The sequence below is a fragment of the Tachypleus tridentatus genome, chromosome 13, assembly GCF_004210375.1.
Source record: "Tachypleus tridentatus isolate NWPU-2018 chromosome 13, ASM421037v1, whole genome shotgun sequence".
NCBI classification, from domain to species: Eukaryota; Metazoa; Arthropoda; class Merostomata; order Xiphosura; family Limulidae; genus Tachypleus; species Tachypleus tridentatus.
Genome location: NC_134837.1, coordinates 246,003,045 through 246,018,198, shown reverse-complemented (window position 1 = coordinate 246,018,198; position 15,154 = coordinate 246,003,045). Strand labels below are relative to the sequence as shown.

At 32.9% G+C, this 15,154-nt stretch overlaps 1 protein-coding gene across 13 annotated transcripts in view; it reads left to right on the top strand.

Annotated features, from left to right (window-relative positions):
* Positions 1-15,154, top strand: part of LOC143240159 (uncharacterized) — a 140,019-nt gene that overhangs the window by 88,339 nt on the left and 36,526 nt on the right. For 11 of the 13 annotated variants that reach the window (XR_013021600.1, XR_013021601.1, XR_013021599.1 and 8 more), the window contains 3 exons: positions 1,372-1,447; positions 6,906-7,059; positions 8,293-8,395. Coding sequence is in view for 7 of the 13 variants with exons in the window: in XM_076482137.1 (XP_076338252.1) it covers positions 1,372-1,447; positions 6,906-7,059; positions 8,293-8,395 (333 nt within the window). In the remaining 6 variants the exon portion in view is untranslated. Of the gene's footprint in view, positions 1-1,371; positions 1,448-6,905; positions 7,060-8,292; positions 8,396-10,276; positions 10,374-15,154 lie in introns of all 13 variants that reach the window. The other 2 variants (XR_013021602.1, XM_076482143.1) reach the window with 2 other exon arrangements.

The following is a 15,154-nucleotide window of genomic DNA, read 5'->3' as shown; positions in this document are numbered from 1 at the left end:
TAAACTAAGGGGGTGTATGTCTGATTGCTACATCTCAAGGATCCATAAAAGTGGTATATTGAACTCTGCTCAAGGAGAACATTTTTTTCATTTCTTCTCATGTTGTAAACTGGGAAGGATGCAAAATCATTAATTGGACTATAAGCAAAATACACTAAGTTTCCTTGATTATTGGTATATTTCTAACAGCAAAGCCAAGCTTTGTTGTGATAGTGGCACTTGTCATATTCCTAGCTTATATTCTGTTTTTTTTTCCAAATAATTTTGATTTATTCCATTTTTTCTTTAATATTATATTGGTTTGTCATGTGTTTTTTAAATTTCAGAACATGTTTTGTATGTCTTACTTTTCTAACTTAATGCAGAAAATTGGTGTATTGTGAAACATCAACTGACAGATTTTAATATGTTTTGTTACAATTACTGTGCTTTCTTTTGTAAGATAGAGCAACTAATAAATAACCTACTGATTAATGAATTTACCTAGTTCTTCAATGGTTGTGAGGACTTGATAGTTTTAATTTTTGTATGAAAAAACATATATTTCATATTAAGAAGGCTTGTGTTATTATACTAAATGAAACAATTAAAAACCTGGAATAACCTTTGCATAAAAATAGTGATAACTATATTTCTATAAAACATCATTATTCCTTTGGAACATTTTAAAGAAAAAGTTAGTAATTAGTCACCTGTGAGAAAGCAATGACAGGTCTGAAACAAAAACTAAGATATTTTGAATGTAGCAGCAATCTTACATAATTTGTTAAAACAATTTATAGAAATGTTTTGTTTACAGTATCAGTAGTTTTATATATACTACCAACAGAAAAGGAGCCAACATAATGGTGCATTTTATATGCCTCTTATAGTGAAATTTAGAAAGAGAATACTGTTTAAAAATAAGTCCACCTGTTTAATTAGGTTTTAGTGGTATGATTTGAAGTAGATAGCAAAATAAGTACTTGAGAAATCTGTATACATCAACTTTCAGGTCTGACAAAATACAGGTAGGACTTGTACGAGGGGAAGGGGCAGCTGGCCCATTGTCTGTTGAAGGACCCAACAGTATAATATTCCAAAGCTCACTAGAAGTTTTTATTGTTTAATGATCTAAAATGACTACTGCTTTTTTACGGATTCATGAAGAAATTTGTCACCTAGATTTCTTTCATGAAAAAAATCTTCATTAGTAACCACAATGAAAGAAGGGTCACATGAAATTACTGACCCTAGGGTGTGAACTGGCTCTCAATACCCCTGAATACAGGTCTGCTTGAAAAATATAATTGCGTAAAGTTTTTTTTATCACAGTGTTTTTCATAGCATTGTATATCTTATATTCATCAGAATATTTTTATTTTTTCACAGAAAACAGAAGTATTGGACAAAAAGAATGTGCTTCTCCAGAATCAACATAAAATAGATTCCAGAAACATCTTAAATGGTAATGAATATTAATTTATGACAAGAACCAGCTATGTACTTAGAATAAACTAAAAGTCAACTTGACAATCAGCATAACTAACAAAATATATGTTACTTATGTTTCTACATGTAGAGATTGAAAAGAGTTTTTTCATAAGCTGGGTACCCTCATTGTTTTTGATATTGTTGGCTTTGAACCCATTGCAAAAGAGTTAAAGTGTATGAACCTCATATTTGGTTTAAAGCCAAAAATATCAAAATACTCTGCCTAAACAATCTATCAAAGAATGAGTCACATATAATATTAAATTTTGAATTATAATCTATAATTTGATTCCAAACGTATTCATGATGAAACTTTGTAGAATGGATGGCATCTGTAAAAAGGCTACTGCATTCTCTTGATCCAAGATTTCAAGGAGGCAGGTTGTGCCTTTAGTCTGCTCTAAGCTTCATATTTTATAAAATCAAAAAATACCTTAGCTATTAAGCTTAATACATTATAATGAAATTCTGTGGTATCAGTGTAGTTATTTATGATATTTTTGGTTATTCAACTGTGTATGTATGATATCTTCCACATGTAAAATTTTAAAAGGCTCAGCAACCTATGTCCAGCAGCAAATGGTTGTAGCAAGAAGAGAATTGTTTACTTTACTTCTTGCTTTATGTTTTATATTTTAAGAAAAACAAGTTTAATATTTATTTCTAAATAGTAATAATCTATACACTTATATGTACTGGATAATAATTGAAATGTGACTGTGTATTACAAAATACTAGTTAACTTAAACACAGCCAAGAGAGAGAAGACTATATTACTAGATATGTGCACTGTATCAATGCAAATTATTTAATGTTAGCTAGGCATGAGTGGAAGGACAAGATAATAAAAAATAATAAATATTTATGTTCATATAAAGCATTGTGAGACCTTTTCTAGCTAAACTAAACATTTGTATTTTTGTGTTATAGTATGTAGTCATTCTGACACAAAAAAGCATAATTTATATTTTTGTCTAAATTATTTTTATGATGGTTACGAGGATCTTTAAGTGGCAGACCCCAAGTAGGTAGAGTATGGAAAATAATATAAAATATAAAGTCCTACTGAAAACAAACTTTTGAAATGTATTTAGGAAGTTTTATGAATTATTCAAATAATATTTGAGATTTTTGAGACAAAGAATATTTTTTTTAATCATAACTCGAAATAAGTTTGCACACAGATAAGTAATGAATCAGACTGTTTTCATGAACAAATCTTTAGTAAAAATATTTCATTTTAAAACCTGATTTTTTTATAGAAAATACTTTTAACCTTTATTAAAAGTCTACTAAATTTTATGAAGATACACATCATATCAAAAGTTATAGTGCAAATACTTCATGTGCAAATGTGTAGACGAACTTGTGTATATTATACTGAGTTCGTAGAGAAAGGGTTAACATATTTAGGTTAGTACCAAATACATATGTCAAGCTAACAATGCAAAACAATTTTTATAGTGAAATTATAACAATAAATAAACAAATGAAAGAACAATGACATGTGGTGTATTAAATTGTGTAACCAATATTTTTAATGAAAGTAACAATAAATAAATATTGAAATATTCCTTACCAAAAATACTAGATATCTGTTTGAACTCCTGTTGTAGAAGAAAATAATTTTGAGTGTGTTTTATAAGTAGACATGAGGTTTGATTTAAATCAGCTAAAATATGGTAATGGCAAAGAAAAAAATCACAACAAGTACGTTGATGAACCTGGGAGTAACAAGAATTTTTTTTTTTTTTACAGTTTTATAGGTTTCACCTTATATTTAAATTAAATCAACATAACTTTTTTTCATTAGCCTGTATTAAAAATTAAAACTAATCAATAACAAACTCAATGCTTTCCAGAAATCAGACTAGCATTGTTTATTCATGTGGCTTCTTCAATAGCAATTTGTTCCATGAATCAATTTTAATCTCCTTAGACCAGTGGTTCACTGCATTTTTAGCATTATGTGTCAGAACCATTGAGTATGTGATTTTTGTAGAACATTAATGACAGAAATACTTGAAATACCAGTTATATTATGCAGTTAAAGACCTTTTTCTTTAAATGAAGACATCAGTTTTGCAACTTAAAAATTATATTTCATTTTCATATACTGATAAAATGTTAACCTTAGATTAGTGTTATGGAACCACTGTCCTAGAGAATTCAGAGTTGTGTTAAATCTTTGTATACACCTGTACATATGTCATATAAAATGAAATCATTGTAATAGTAATTAAAACCTAAAATTTGTTCACTGCATATCAAAATAAAAGCATGACATAATGACTACAAAATTATACTAGGAGAAGTTGAATCATTGTAAGTAAAGTTTATGGAATTTAATGTATGAGATTTTAAACACCAGTAAAAGTATTAATAAATATTTTTTTTTATTTAATGCTCTTTTTTTGTTCTTTTACATTCGAGAAGTATCAGAATATTTTGTAATGTTTTGCATTACACTGTAGTTGCTGTTATGATTGATATTTTATTTGTATGAAACAGTTACATAACTTTAGCAAAAGCCAATTTTTGTTTTCACTTCAGTACATTTGATATACTGTTTCACCTTTCTGCTCTTATACTGTTTTATGTTTCTGTGCTTAGGCTGCTTTAAATTTCTTTTCTAACACTGTTTTATATTTTTTATTTTTAAATCACAGGACATTTCTACATCTACTTTACAGTATATTCCTGCTCATAATCTACATACATTTATTTTCTTACAAGACAATGTATTTGTACCTCAAAACTATTGTACATCTTAAGTTTTACAAAACAATACAGTCCTTACAATAATATATTTCTACTCTTATACCATGGTGTATTTCAACTTTTTTCTTTACATTTTATCTGTGGTTTACATTTACTACAATATATTTCTGCCCATACACTTACAACAGTTTTACCCCCCCCCCCCTCCTTAAACTACAGTTTTTTTATGTATGTACTACAGAAGCACCCAGCTTCACTCGGGTTACGTCAAGTCATACAGTTTACAGCAATGGTACCTGCAAAAGATCTTATCTTTGCTAAGGTTATTTGGTTGATATGTTCAAGAAGACTTTGTCAGTGTGTCTATTATAAACCAATTTTATTTAGAATACAAGTATAACCTATATACTTGTTGCTAAGCAACATGACTTAAAAGCCATTGTTGGAATGCATTGTTACCAAAATGCACTGGTTTTTCTATATATTAAAAGTTGTTATATATATAAAAAAACTACTTTTGTATGTTGATTTTCATTAGCTTAACTCATTAAAAAGATGTGCATGCATGCATATACTTGGAAAAGACAGGTAATAACCAGGTGCACATTCTTAGGTCCATTTATTGTGGGTGCAAAATTTCAGGTTTCTGGGTTCTTTCCTGTTTGAGCTAGGCCAGTCACATATTCTTTTCTATGTGGTTTTTTCATTAGATTGTCTCAAAAAGATGTGCACATGAATGTGAATATAGAATAACAACCAACTACATACCATCGAGGTCCAGTTACTATGGGTGCAAATTTTCAGGTTTCTAGGTTCTTTCCTCTTGGAGTTATAGCAGTCACACACCCACACAATACACTTCGTTATTATTATACATTGGTATTTTCCTTTTTATTCTATAATACACTGTTTATTTTTCACATTTCTCTCCTTGCAGTACATTTCAACTCTCATTCCAAAATACATTTTGGTTGCTATGATACATTACTGTATTAGAGCAGAGTAAATTTCTGCCCCTGCACTAAAGTTTAGTAACAGTGGTAGGAATATTAGACATGTTTCTATGTGGGCTTCCTTTTTGCAAGTTTGGTTATGAAAATTGATTCAGTAATTATAAGTATTTGTCTTGCATCAATTGTGGCAAAAGTTTTGAAAATTCTGATGAAGGATGCTTTGCAAAGACATTAAACAAAGTTTAAAATCTTGCTTCACAAATCTTTTAACACTCTTTGGAAATGTTAATGTTTTTGTGGATGAGATAAGAATGTAGATTTGGTGTATTGGATTTTTAGAAGGCATTAGTCAAAGTGCCACGTAAGAGGCTTTTAAAAAAACGTCTATAGATATGGGGGATAAGTTATCTAATTTGAAAGAAGAATGGCTGAGTGGAAGAAAGCAAAGTGTTGTTAGAAATGGAGTTCAGTCAAACTGGATAAATGTCACAAGTAAGGTACCTCAGGGCTCAGTCTTAGGAAGATTCTTCCTCTTTTTGATTTACATCAATGACATAAATGAAGGAATGGTTAATAAACTACTTAAATTTGCAGGTGATTTTAAGGTTTTGGGTATTGTTGGCTGTGAGGAGGATGCTGCTACTTTACAAAAGGATTTAGAATATTTAGTGAGGTGGGTCAATAAATGGCAGATGGGTTTTAAGTATAATAAATGGAAGATAATGCATGTGAGGTATTTGAATTATAAGAATAATTTGGATGGGAATAACCTCATCAGTGCTACTATGAAAGAAAGGGATCTTGGTGTAGTGATTGACCAGTATCTTAAGCCATCTAATAAGTGTGCTGTACTAGTGGTAGTGCAAATAAGATTTTAAGTTGTATTTATAGAAATATTGAATACAAGTTGAAAGAGGTTATATAATTTCTTTGTATATGTCGCTGGTTAGACCACATTTGGAATATTGTGCTCAGTCTTGGAATTCTTACCTTACCTTAGGAAATATGTTGAATTTTTGGAAATAGTTCAGAGAGAGGTTAGTACTTGGAATGGAGACATTATTATATAAGAAGAGATGAACTCTCAAATTGTTAGGAGAAATCTGATTGTGATCTGGATTTTAGGTGGTATCTACAGAAATACAGTAAAGAGTTTATAATTTTATTGTATGAGTCACTGGTTAGGCCACATTTGGAGATTTTTTTCAGTCTTGGGCTTTTTTCCTTGGGAAGGACAAAGAGTTTTTTAAAGGATTCAGAAGAGGGTTACTAGAATGGTGCCTGGGATGGAGGAGTTGTTGTACGAGGAGAAGTTATGATCTCTGAAATTGTTTTTTAGTGAAAAAAGAAGAGTTAGACATGATATGATTGAGATAGTTAAGAGTGTTAAAGGAATTAATGCATCATCATTTTTTGTATTTTACCAGTGAGAATAGTTAGAATATGGGACACAAATATAAATCATGGTAGGGTAAGAGTAATTTTCAGTTAAAACAGTTTTAATTTTTCTAATAGGTGGTTGGTTTTTGGAACAGATTGCCTTTGATGTTGTGGAGCAAGTAAGTTTAAATGAGTTTAAGAGAAAGTTTGGTAATTATATGAATGTTAAAAGCTTGCCTTGGGGTTTGATTTTTTGGAACAGCAAAGATGGATCAGTAGGTCTCCTGTCTCTAAACATTGTTATTTTTATAACAACTGTACATATACCAGTAAATATTTATTTGTATAAAAAAAAAGTTTTATAAAAATTTATTTCAGGGCCTACTGTTTGTCAGCACACTGGAACAAAAAGTAATGGCTATGTTTTTCCTGAGACAGATTTCCCAGACAGGCCAAACAAAAACTGTGACAGCTGTTATAGTTTTGATTCTGAATCATCTAGTGTAGCAAGCACAGACTTACCAACAGGAAGGTATGGAAAATGATTTTTAACTTGTTAATTAAGAATTTGTGAATGATTCACTTCATATCTCTATAGGCATACTAAGAGCAAAATATATAAATGCACTGAAACAAAGAAATCTACAGACTCTCCTTCTGCTGTAAAAACAACCTTGGGAAAAAAAGAATAAAAAATCAGCAACAGTGGTGAAACAGAAAATGTCATAGAAAATAGAATTAAAGGACATTCTAGAATCTGGAAATTAAGGAAAATGGGTTTAACCTTTATATCTCATCTTACAGAAACTAAACACCAACTTAATCCAGAAAAAAACTAAAATTTTACATATCTATGACAAAAGGTAAAACACTGGATAGCCTGGAAATTTTAGAAATAAATAGAGTTAAAAAAATCCATAAAAAATTTGAATGACCAAACCAATTAAAGTCCTCCCTACTTCTTACTTCATTTGTCTCCAAGTGAATGCCAAGATCAGTTCTGGTCCTTTGTTTAAAACTGTGTAAAAACCTGTTACAAAACATTTCAGTCTGTACGTGATGATGCCTTTAATGACAGAACCGTGGTCATAAATAAATGATTTGTGAAACATACAATGATCTTGTTTTACCTCAGTTGTGTAATCATGGAGTTTCACCCAACTATTGATAGTTTCAAGTATCAATTACGTAAGCAAGTTTTATTTTCATTATCTAGTGCTTTTACTCAGGAAATTGACTATTCTTAATGTTAGCATTTATTCTATATGACTTTTGGAATTAACTGATGTAGGTTTAAGCAGAAATCTTGAAAAAAAACTGGTTTTGAGGATAGCTGGAATTAGGATCTTCATATATTTGTGTAAGTAATGCGAGACTCCACATTTAGGATAGTATTGTTCTCATGTAATGAATTATAACTGGGGAAGAAGGAAGACAATAAAAAAAGTGTCAACCACTAGTGTGATTTGAAAATGTTTCAGTATAATAAATATTTTTTTTTGTTTATTCTGTCTGCTGTTAGGAAGAAAAATTATTTTGCAATGATTAGCACAAAAATGCATTAAATTGTTGTATAACAATCCTGTTTACTGTTTGTTTTTGGAAAAGCACTTATGTGTTTTATAATAATAATTTTATAATTATTACAATAAAGCTATTTTTATTAATATGCATTATTTTGTTATGGTTCTTGCTCATAACTGGTCAAATATAGATTAGTGTGTAATGTATTCATTAACTTTTTTTTAATAAATATTTTTGCTAGCTTAAGTAGCAGTGGAGATGACCCAAGCCAACTTGCCAGTGTTCCTGCTCCTAGCCTTCAAGGAGATGAAGACTTGAGCTCTGATGCAGTGTTTGATAATGAAGTGAGTATCAGTTGTATAGTCAAGTTTAGAAATCTGTGTGTATAAGAAAACTGATTTCTTTTTTCTGCTTTATGCTGTTGTATTAATTTCTTTAGGGAGAGGGAAACTTTTATGTTTTTTAGCAGTATTATAATGCAACATTGTTTTACCTATTGTAGTTCAAAGTATTTGAGTATGGTAATTTCATTACAATTACAAATTTATCAATTTTTGACAAAATATAAAATTGAGAATAATATAGACAGAAAACTTACTTGCATAAGAATCAAACAAATTTTGAATTCCATAGTAAAAATCATTTTAAAATTTTATGAAAAAATAATCAGGTGTGATTTCATATATCAATGTGACAGAATAAATTTTATTCATACAGAATAGTTTACAGTAAATACTCTTGATACTAAACTTGTTCAAATTTATACCATACAGTAAATATAAAAATTGGCATGTGAGGTGAAAAAGTCTTTATGGTATGAATTTTGTCTTTGTAAATCACGTACATAATCAAACTGTATTCCTGCGTGACTTTAGTTGATATAATACAAACAAAAGAAATATAGCATGTGTTTAAGAAAACTAAATATTTAGATAAAACCTATGGCAAATAAAATAATTAAATTTAATATTTTGATTTAATTTTTTGATTTATCTGATTGTGTTGAATTCTCTTTTGGTTTGTAGTTTATCTCAGTATTGAATTAAGGGAAGTTCCATAACAGCTTTTCTAAGAGTAATAATGTTCCAAGTGCTATTAGGATTATAAAGAATACATTTAAACAGAACTTACTTCCACAAAATGTTTTGTGTGAGAATTTGATAAGAATTTCACCACTTAATAATTTTTCTTGTAATTTTAAGTTAAAAAGTTCAAATTGCATTAATTATGAATTGATAGATGATGCATAACTTTCTGCATTATTTACAAAAGTATTACATAGGATGATGTATTTTTCTTTTAAAGCGTATTATACCATATGAGAATAATACGTAACAGAATTCTTTGATATTGAAATAAATTAGAAAAGAAATTTATTGCCCTTTAACTTACTTTAATGAGTGGGAATATTTCTTAAAGTAATAACTAGAATTATTAAAATGTGATTATAAAATAGAATTAAGTGAACTTAATTATTTCTAATCACTTAATTTTGCAACATTTGTGTATTATTATAAGCTACGTAAAAGCCATACTAAAATTAAAATTACTATTAGTACAGAAATAATAGAACTTCTTTTAAACTAATTTGTTTAATAAGGGTTTAGATGAACTAGAAAGTAAAATATTTTATTTGTGACAATTTTGCACTTTGGAAATTATTTCTTATTCAAAGTTCTAAAAATTTTAATCATTTTTAAATTAGGTATACAAAAACATATTTCTTGTGGAGTTATTTGTTTTGAATAACAGTGATATTTCACTTCAAATGCATGAAAGTATGTACTAACTTATTGTCTAATGATAAAATCTTAACATATTCATAGGTTTTAATGATGTTTTCAGGTTTAATGACTTTGTAAGTAACACAGATGTTTAAAAAACAGCATATAATGATACAGTGTACATATTTAAAAATATCATCCCTATTCTCATAATGCAGTGAAACATTTTTGATAATTTACTGAATAAGAGATAAAATACTGTGTGACAAGGAAAAGATTCATACATTCTATGTGCTTCAACATCTTACAGCATCATTATCAGGAGTGCAATATTTTGTGAGTTATGACCTATGTATATATATCTATTGTCAAAATTAGCATAATCAAATTTACACATAAATTTTAAGAATTTCCTGCTCTCTATAAATAAACTTTCACTTTAGTCCTTTATCCTTACTTAATACTTAAAATTGTTTTTATTATGTTTTATTACTTCTGTAGGTTCAAAGATATTACTACTATTAGTGCTTCCAGGTTGCACCCAAATAAGTTTTTCCCCCCATTCAAACGTATGTTCTGTTAGTATGTTCAGCTAAAGGTTAGAGCTTTTGTACAATTATTTTATTGCTTCTATTATACTCATTTTTTCTGTATTTTAAATGTCTTCTAGTTTATACTCTGTATGTTGTTACATATTATACTTCATCTCCGATGAGTCTCCAATTTACTATGCTACTTAAGTTGTGTATTTGTATTTCAAATAGCTGGAAACATTAATTTGAATTTAAAAGTTAATTGAATCTATGTATAATATTGGTCAACATCATTGATGCACATAATTTGTTTCTAAAAACATATTTTACATATCTACAAACATCAATACAATTTATAGCAGCTGTTGCAAATAATGATTTAAACACAAGTTCAAACAATGTGAAGTATTCTATATGGTCTAGAACTGAATATTTTATTGACAGTTCATGATGTGCAAGTTAATTCTGACTTGATGAAATGGTTAGCTCTCTATTCTTGGCTGGCCTTGACTTTTCTCTGAAAAAAAAAATCCTCATAGAAAGACTAACGTCTGAAATTGATTCATTGAAATTACCCCTCGATGTGGATTTCTGTACATGGTCAGGGGACTCCCCAGGAAAGGTTCTGTTTACATTCTTTGGGATCTAAACATCCACCCACGTGTTTGCCCTGCATGGCGACCCGTGAAGGGAAGGAGAGGATCCTGATGGTTGAGGTGTGTCACCCTAACACACCACTTTGGCCTTGAATTCCTGTAGACGAGCAACCTTAGGGTGGCCCCCTCTTGGGTCAATCAACTGGTCCACTTGGACTAGGGTCAACCAAGTACCAGTGTTGGATGTTCTCAACAGGTGTTGTGAACATTGTATCTGATGCTGGTGTTTGGGTATAGTGTTCACGAAACCCTGGCATTGCTGCAGTGTCCTTGTTTGACATTATAGTAAATCTCCTCATAGGGCTCCATGGTGGGTGTGGTCAGTGGGCACCAAAATCTCCTTTTTTTATTATGGATCTGCTAAATAAAAACTTAAATAAAATAGTGAAAACACAGTCCAAAGATAAACGAAAACGTCTTGAAGATTCTGAGCAGCAATCTTCAACATCTGTAACACCTCATTTTATTATCCTACATTCTCTTTCAGACAAACCTTTAGGGCAAATGTCTCTCTTTTTCATTCAGAAGGGACTAGAAGGGTTTGCTGGCTCTCCAAAGTCAGTAAAGAAGCTTTGCTATGGTGAAATATTGATGGAAACATCCACATCTAACACGGTGAACTCCTCTTGCATTCAAAGGCAATTGGGGTTATACCTATTGAGGTGACACCTCATGTTACTTTAAATTCATCATGAGAAGTTATTGTTGGAGGAATTCGAAGAACATCCCTGAGTCAGAGATTCTTGCTGGTTTTCCCTACTCAAGGAGTTTTTGCAGTGAGGCATATCTCCATTCGCAAAGATGGAATTACGATGTCAATCAGTATCCTCATTCTGACATTTAATCACCATGTCCACCTGCCACTATCTAGACAGATTATCTTAATTGCAGGGTACAGCCATGTATTCCAAACCTTCTCCGATGTTTTCAGTGTCAGTGGTTCTGTCACACAAAGACATCATGTCATGGTTCCTTGATGTGTGCTTATTGTAATGGCAAGGACCATGATGCCTACGAGTGTGAAACAGACCCTCACTGCTTCAATTGCAATGGCTCTCGCCCTTTCAACTTTCGTTCTTGCCCTAAATGGTTGGAAGGAAAAGAGGTGCAGCATTTGAAAACGATTCATAACATTACTTCTCCTGAGGCTCGCAAGTTGCTGTCCACCACTTCATCTCGGACGTATGCTGCTGCACTTCGTTCTACTATTATAATGGGAGTGCAGACAGATCTCTGTGCCTCCAAGAGAATCGTTCTCAAAACAAATGAAAAGTCTTTTGACCTGTATTGTTAAAAAAGTTGATCAATCAACTTCAACACCTATCCCTGTCCCTTACATACATTCAAACAAATCCCAAGATCCACTTTCTTTGGTTCTGGGTACGGACATTTCCTCAGATACATCTTCTCCCACCATAAGATGGAAAACGATCATTCTTTCACGTCCTCATTCACTGGTATCCTCTTACAACAGCAAAGACCTGCCCAGTCGAGTTAGGGCAGGATCCATGGAGGTCTATAGACCTCCCTCGAATAAAACAGTAAAGAAAAAAGACGTGGTTGTAAACAGAAGGGTTCTCCACCCAATTCGCCTACACATAAATAAAAATGGCCACCTTGATACAGTGGAACTGTCGAGGTTTAAGTTCTAATCTAGATGATATTAAAACACTACCATCTTGTATGTCTTTCCTTACAGGAAATATTTCTGAAACCTGCTAATGCAGTCACCTTTCGGTGGGTTTCTTTGTACAGAAATGACAGGCTGTGTGATGAACGAGTGCATGGAGGGATGGCACTGTTGATTGATCAGCATGTGCTCAACCCGTCTTTGCCACTTGATACACCCTTGGAGGCTATAGCCGTCCATATTTCCGTGGGTCATGCCATCACTGTTTGTTCTCTCTACCCGTCGCCTGGAGAGACATATGAGCAATCACACCTTGATGCTCTCATTGAATAGTTGCCGTCTCCCTTTCCAATCCTTGGGGCTTTAGTGGACATTACCCTCTTTGGAGAAGTGCTGATATTGATAGGGGGAGGGGTCGCTCTGTAGAGTGTATGCTGTCTCATCACAACCTTTCTCTTTTCAATACTGGTTCTTCTACTTGTTGTCATGTACCTAGTCACTCCTTTACTGCTATTGATCTCTCAATTTGCTCCCCTTCACTATTCTCCAATTTTCATGGAGTGTTTGCAATAATCCATGAGGCAGTGAACATTTTCCTATAATTTTGAAAGAGACTGGCTCTGATCTATGCCACCTGACCCGCGTGCCCCGGTGGAAATTGGATAATGCAAACTGGCCCTCCTTCATTGCTCTCACAGAACTTGATCGTGCCATCGTCAGTAAACCATCATTAGACAACTGTGTGGCAGCAGTAACCGACTGTATTATACAAACAGTTGCTCATTTCCTGAAACCTCGACACGTTTTCCACGATATCCTCGTTCGTGGTGGAATCCTTCCTGCCTGCGAACAGCATTGCTTTCTAGTAGGTTCGTGCACGTGCTCGGTGGGTAAGACATCAAAGCCAGAAGGAATCTTGGATTAAGTTTACAACCAGCATATCTTCTACCACCAGTTCCAAAGTCATATGGGACAGGATTTGAAAGGTCAGTGGGAAATATAATTCTGTCCTCCTCTCGATCTTGCTCTCTGATGACAAGGAAGTAGCTGATTTCAAAGCATCGCCGATACTCTAGATTTTTTGCCAGGTATCTAGCCACTTCTGCTTCTTCCTCCACCTTCTTAGCCATCAAAATTCGGTCAGAGCGTTCACCTCTTTCTTTTCGAGTCGATTGTCTCTGTGACTATAATCTTCCTTTTAAACTGGTGGAACTAAAACTGGCCCTTCTACGGTTTGGCAGTACATCAATTGGACCTGATGGTGTACACTATGAAATGTTGTGCCATTTATTTCCTGCTTCCTTCCTATTCTTCTGATTGTTTTTTAACTGGATCGGGCAGGAGAATGTTTTTCATGAAGTCTGGTGCCAGGCTATTGTCCTATCGTTCTCTAAGTCTAGGAAGAATCCCAAGATTCCTTCAAACTACCATCCAATTGCTTTGACGAGTTGTCTCTGTAAGACCTTATAGAGGATGGTTAATGCTTGTCTTCTCTCGCTCACAGTGTGGGTTCCGAAGACAAAACTCCACCATGGACAACCTGATTCGACTTGAAACGTCAATCAGAGAAGCCTTTTTCAAACGACAACGAATTGTATCAATATTCTTTGACATGGAGAAGGCTTATGATATATCATGGAGGTATGGCATTTTGCGAAACCATCATATATATGGGTTACGTGGCCATTTGTCCACTTTTATTAAACATTTTTAATAGACAGGAAATTCCAAGTTCGTGTGTGTTTGACACTTTCCCGTTATTTTCTACAGGAACTTGGAGTCCCTCAGGGCTGTGTTTTGAGTGTCACACTTTTCAGTATAAAGATTAATGCCATTACTGAACAACTCCCTCTCACGGTTGCAAATGGCTCTGTGTCGACGACTTTTACATCTTATGTCAGTCGTCGAACATGAGATATACTGAGCGGCAGCTACAGACTGCCCTTGATCGTTTACTGAAGTGGACCACAGCAAACGGCTTCAACTTTTCTCTCCCTAAAACTGCTTGCATGCACTTTTGCTGCCAATAGGGTATTCACTCTGATTCTTAACTCTGTATCAGTGAAGTTGTGCTGCCTGTGGTCCCTGAAACAAAGTTCTTGGGTCTTATTTTTGACCGTAAGGTGACCTTTATACCGCATATCAAGCAGCTACGGGTCAAATGTACAAGAGCACTGAACATCTTCTGTGACCTCTTTTCCACTATTTGGGGAGCAGATCATATTTTATGCTAAAGATATATCGTGCTCTTATTCCATTGAAACTCGACTGTGGATCACTGGTCTGGCTCTGCCAGAACTTTGGCCTTAAAGATTCTGGACCCCATTCATCATCAAAGAGTTCGGCTCTGCACTGGGGCTTTCTGCATTTACCCAGTTCAGAGCTTATACATAGTCTTATGAACCTTCTTTGCACATCTGCTGTTAGCAACTATTTTTACTATGTGCTTCAAAACTTCGTTCCTTATTAAAGCATTCCACCTGGGGTTGTGTTTTCCTTCCTTGATGGGCCATGCTTTTTCAGACCAGACGGTCTGCCATTGCTCCTTTTGGTTTTCGTA